Source organism: Pholis gunnellus (genome assembly GCF_910591455.1).
Source record: "Pholis gunnellus genome assembly, chromosome: 13".
Classification (NCBI taxonomy): domain Eukaryota; kingdom Metazoa; phylum Chordata; class Actinopteri; order Perciformes; family Pholidae; genus Pholis; species Pholis gunnellus.
The window spans coordinates 12,341,472-12,347,066 of record NC_136540.1 but is presented as its reverse complement, the minus strand read 5'-3'; the positions used below and the strand labels follow the sequence as shown (position 1 = coordinate 12,347,066).

The window sequence follows — 5,595 nt, the reverse complement described above, 5'->3', positions numbered from 1 at the left end:
TCTAAAATAATGTACAATGTCTTGGCAATTCATTTTCATTTACAAAACATTTTCTATATTTATTTATGGAGGATTTGCTGAAACAGTGTACTCCGTTAACTGCCATAACCCCCACACAGCACAGCTGGATAAACACTTGCTATTGGTAGCAACTACCGTATGTGGTTTCTTAGATTTACCTTTTTTAACTCATGATTTATTTTTCCTGGGATTCAGGGAGACCCATGCGTGTCACGATAATAAACTTTTGAAGGCCTCGCTGCCGGCCTGAGCGAGAACACCGCTGGAACTAAAGCAATGCTTCCATCTTGTGGCCAATCTTTATCAGTTCTAATGTTTGTGGTGAGGAGGAATGTGTCTGGTAAACACCTGTGAGAGTATTTTTCATTAAAAACTACAGATGTTAACAGACACACACACGCACACATACAGCAAGCTCATTAGAAGCACATGCATCGCACACTGGACATAACATGTTCCTTTAGAGATGTGTATGATACACTTTTATTCACACGGTTACGTTTTAAAACACCAATCATTGTTACAGAAAATCAAACATACTATTTATCTTTTTTTTTATAATAATTCAGACTTTATTTCATACATTTAAGAACACTTAATACAATATGTATTACTTACATAAAAGGTGATCATATTACCACTTTCTTCATTTATTATGTATGTATAAATTATTATTTTGCAAATGTCCACGACAACGTTTAGCAATAAAACTTTACAAATAAATAATCACAATAGTAATTGAACCTAGTATAATGCTACAGTAACATGTGTTTCAACTATAAGAGAAATATGTTTACAGAAAAAAAGTGTTTGCTTCGTAAAGGGAAAGTTAATGTGGTCCAGGACAGAATGTGCAATATTATATCCTCCGTCTCTTCCTCAAACAATCCACACTTGAGCATTTGGTGTCACCAAGATGTTAAATTCTTCTTTGGTTCCATCTTTTCATCAACTTACAACTCAATAATAACCTCACTGATTACTGAAACAAGTTTTCACATCTTCCTGTCAGACTGTCAGCTCACTCAGGCACATAATAACAATATGATAATATAATCATACAAATGTTTCACTGTTGTCTTGGTGAACCCGATCATAAACAAGGGTGCTGTTTTTCAACAGTTTCAAAGTTGAGTCTGTTTTCTTTGTGTGTTTTTGCAGATATGTCTACTTTCATAAAATGTAAGACAAGCGTCAAACATACTTAAGATTAAAAATAGTTACTAATTAGATTTTCAGTCATTCAAACATCCACCCAGACCGTCAGGCAAGGCACTGAAATACTTACATTCCAACTATTATTCCCTTCACTGGGAAGTTTGAGTTGGATTTTAATGCCAGATGGTCGGCTCTTTTATGTTTACTGCCTTGTTGGTTTGCTTTGTGCCAGACGTGATCAATTGTAAAACTATTTCTGTGTAAAAGCGGCCCGTTGCTGTCTTCCACCAATGGTATTTCGTACTAGCTTTCAAAGTGAACACCCATTTATCAAGGCTGACATGCACTGATACCGCACACATTTTCTGTCTGGAGTGAGAGGGTGTATATGTGCTTATAGGCAGAAAGTATTCTGTGTATTAGCTCATATCCCTGTGATGATGACATTATAATCGCCTGCTTACATGAGCTGGAATCACATTTTCCCTGCATAAACATAAGGAATGAACAAAGGTTTTATTAAGATTGAAATGGAGCTCGAACTAACTGTAAAAACAGCATTATGTGTTTGCCTCGGGCTTCACCGCCCTCTTGTACTGATTTTAAGTGACCTTTTAAATGGGATACTTTGCCCAGCGTAACAAGACTTCAGTGAGCGCGTCCACGGTTTCTGGTACCGCCTTGTTTTACATGTTGCCCGCAGGCCTTGGCAGAAAAAAGATGGCCTTCTGACCCTGGTGGGTGTCTGGTCCCGCTTTGGGTTGGCCGTTCCTCTTCAGCCCAACATACCAGTTGTACTTCTGGGAGCAATATGTGTTGTGGTGGTTTTCTTCATACTTCTCCAGGAAGTAACACTCATCATTCAGTGTTTGCTGTGGCAAGAACATGAAAGAGGGGAGAAAAGAGAAGAGCTGAGGAAAGTTGGTTTCATTGCAAGTCTTCTAGTTCTCCCTGTAAAGTATCTACATGATAAATCTGTAATTCCTTAATGGCTTATGTAACTCATCTGTTGTTTTATAGTCCCAATGACAAATTATTGCTCACAATGATTCAAACTTTACATCTGGTCACCCTTTGGCACACATTTCCCAGTGTTCTGCAGTTGTGGAAAATAACCTAGACTATTACAAAACAGTAGGAATTATTGAATTTAAACTGACACGGAAAAGTTCATAAGTGTTATGTGATTTGACAAAAGTAGCCCCAATGAAATGGCTCCTCATATTATTAGATAATATTTAATGTTTCTATTTAAAATCAGGTTTACTCCATAGCGGCAGTTATTTTGTTCAAAGACTCACTGATCCGTAGAGGCGTCCATTTTTGTTCATAGCCAGGTACCTTCCTGTCATCTCGCCCTTGATCACCACCACTCCTACACTCACAGCCTTCAGCCTCAGGATGTCTGCAACACAAAATCACGACATTGTTCACCATAACTCTTTTTTTGTTGCCTTTTCCGAGACCAAAGTGGAAGATAACATTATTTCGACACAGTATAACCGCCATTTTTCTCCTGAAATAAATATTTGCTCCGCATATTTCAGTGAGCGGAGGCCCTGACGTCTGAATGTGTACACAGGGTTCATGTGTTTGGTACTTCTGTTTACAGACCTGAGCAGCTTTACCAGAAGTGCTGCGATTAAATACCTCGCTCAAGAGGGCCGTTAACAGTTCGTTCAGGTCCAGTAACCAGGTTGCCAAGATAACTTCAAACCAAAACATTTGAAGTTGACCTCTTCTCTTTTGTTTATCATTATTTTTATGATGACTTTTATTCATCAGTTAAGTTCAAACTTTCAAATAAGTGTGAAAAGACGAAGTAGGAATGAGTTACATGTACAGAATCTGCTCAGCTTCATTTTATTATTTTCTATAATGTTGTGGCCAACAGATTCTCTCTACATAGGTTTTAGTTTACTGCTGATTCAGAGATACAACAACCAATAAACGTACCAAAAAAAAAAAGGATTCCTTCCTCACCATAGGGGTCGTTTTCCTGTCTGCCACCACTCACAGTTCCATCTGGTAAAATCTTCAAGTGATATCCTCCGTTCTGGCTGTACAGCCTGGTCAGTGTCCGGTGCTCCTGCCTGGACAGGTCCAGAGACGCAAATGGCAGCACCGTGACGTCTCCCTCAGACATCCTACAGAGCGTTTGAGGCTTGGACGAAGCAGAGTGATGTCCCTGTGTCTGCAACGACAGAGGAGATCCATCGTGTTCACTGTTCATGTTACCTGTACTGTGTCTGAGACACATGAGAAAACAGGAAGAGGAGGACAACGCCGCCTTCATGATATGATTACAGGAAATGCTCGCCTCCACCGGCCTCCCTAAACCACTTTCTCCCTCTCGCTGTGTGTCTGTTTATCTCTGGCAACCTTTTAAGGAACTCTCTTTTTCTTTTCTTTTTTTTCTGAAGTGATGAAACCAGTCAGGGAATCAGATCTGGATGGAGGCCAGGCGAAGCAACATGATCAAACTTGTTTTCTGACTGAGCATCACTTAGGTGCTTTCTTCGTGAAAATCATTTACAGATGGCAGTGATGTAACTTTCACCTGAAATCAGTGCAAGGCCAGACAACGAAATAAACAACACGTGGACACAGCGGAGGGCATGAGAAAAATTGCAGTAATGGTGTTACTCCCTGCTGGAAATGTTGCAAGCGCCAGCAATAGTCTATCAAAGATATGCAACATGGCGTTGTAATCCACAAGTGAAACACAGGAGCCATTTTCCTCACACTGTTTGAGGCAGACACTTTTGTATTAGCACCCTGCATTCAGCTGGCTTCAGCAGACTACATTTTAACAGTCAAACAAATCTCCAGCAGCCTAGCACTTTAAATCTTTCCGCTAGAGGAGCAAGAATCGAGCCAGCTCTGTCTGTCTTACCCTTGGACTGTCTGCTTCCTCACAAGCTTATCCAGCAAACAATCAGGCCCATTTCAAAGCCAAATTGTCAGTGTAATCTCTACATCTTGAAGAGTAGAGATCCCAGAGCAGCAGTGGCTGTCATAAAGTCTGTCTTGTCAAATGAAAAAGTGGTAGGGAGGCAGTGAAGGACCCAGCGAGCACTGGTACTGTACAACTCTGGTCGACGTTATCATTTGTAGCCAGAGGAAGAGAATAACTGAAATAGAGCCGGGCTATAGCCCACATCTGGAACGTCTTGGACAGGCATAAGAAACAGGGGGTGAGAGAGGGAGAAGGAAAGCGAAAGACACAGCAGTGCAAAGCCACAAGAGGTATGCAAGGCCTTCCCACTCCCAGATGGTTTTTCCTAAGTACAGGACCTGAAGAAGAATGTTATGTTACGGGATATGAGAGGTTAGTTTGTGTCCACAGGGACCTTCGGACAGAGCTGCTGGTGGGATTGACGTCAAAAGCCCAACCGGTTGACCGATTCAGAATGCGGACGCGTGGGAGGATAAATCGAATGTGTCTGCATGTTCAGGTTGGGGGTAGATTGCTCTACCAAAGAAACTTTCTTGACTCAACGATGTGTCATTAAAAGTCATCATGGATTTTGAACGGTGCCCGGCTTGGCTGCCATTGATACTCAACATGCACAAACAAACATAAAACCAGATGAGTATCAACTTGCTTTCCTGTCATCAAAGATCTGCTATTAGTGAATCAGCAGATGTGATTTCTAGCCAGCCAGATTCCCACACAAACAACAAGGCTCCTCTCATCTCGTGAGTCATGCACCTACCTGTGAAAAAGTCATGTGACAGTGCTCCCGATGAGCCAGCATGTCCTCCGCTTGTCCTCTCTTTTTATTGAAGTTTGAGTGAAACCGTCCCAAGCGTTCCTCTTCTTTTCTCTGGGGAAGTGGCTGGACTTTAGAGAGTTACTGTAAGTGTGTATGTCTGTATTTGTACCCTATCCCTACCCCCCCCCCCCCCCCCTCCTCACCTCACCACCCTTCTGACAACGTCAGAGGATCTCATTTTAACAGGCCAACGTCAGGACTAAAATTACCGCACTAGAATAGAGAGAGACTGAGACCGGGTGACGCAAGTGTCCAGGCCATGGGATCCAGCCAGAGCCTGGAAATGAGCAGGGCTGCCTGTCTGACTGAGCACTGATACATTCTTATAGTGGTGTCCTCCTGGAGACACCGGTGAGCAACACAATATAAACATTTATAAAAGACACAAAGACGATGACTTCAGTTTCCACAATTAATCTTACATAATGCCAGGACCTCTGCTGTCGGAGCCCGGCCTCTGCTTAGATTCTCAGCCCAGTGGTGACAGCGCAAAGGGTAGTTAGGTCACATTTCAGGATTACTGGAGTTGCTTCGCATTCCTGGAAAGTTGAAATATGTCCTCCTTAAACTAAAAATACATTTGACAATAAATAAGGCAGCAAGTCCTCAATGCATAAATGCAGGTACATTCTTAGGA

The 5,595-nt window shown here is 41.8% G+C and overlaps 1 protein-coding gene across 1 annotated transcript; it reads right to left on the bottom strand.

The window, feature by feature from the left end:
• Positions 1 to 1,709: 1,709 nt before the first annotated feature.
• Positions 1,710 to 4,994, bottom strand: LOC306704583 (putative fibroblast growth factor 1). The gene is made up of 4 exons (XM_079170992.1): positions 4,899 to 4,994; positions 3,163 to 3,373; positions 2,481 to 2,584; positions 1,710 to 2,051 (listed from the first exon to the last, which is right to left on the bottom strand). The coding sequence occupies exons 1-4, from the start codon at positions 4,938 to 4,940 to the stop codon at positions 1,866 to 1,868; spliced, it is 543 nt and encodes a 180-aa protein (XP_079027118.1). The 5' UTR covers positions 4,941 to 4,994; the 3' UTR covers positions 1,710 to 1,865.
• Between the last annotated feature and the right edge of the window lie 601 nt (positions 4,995 to 5,595).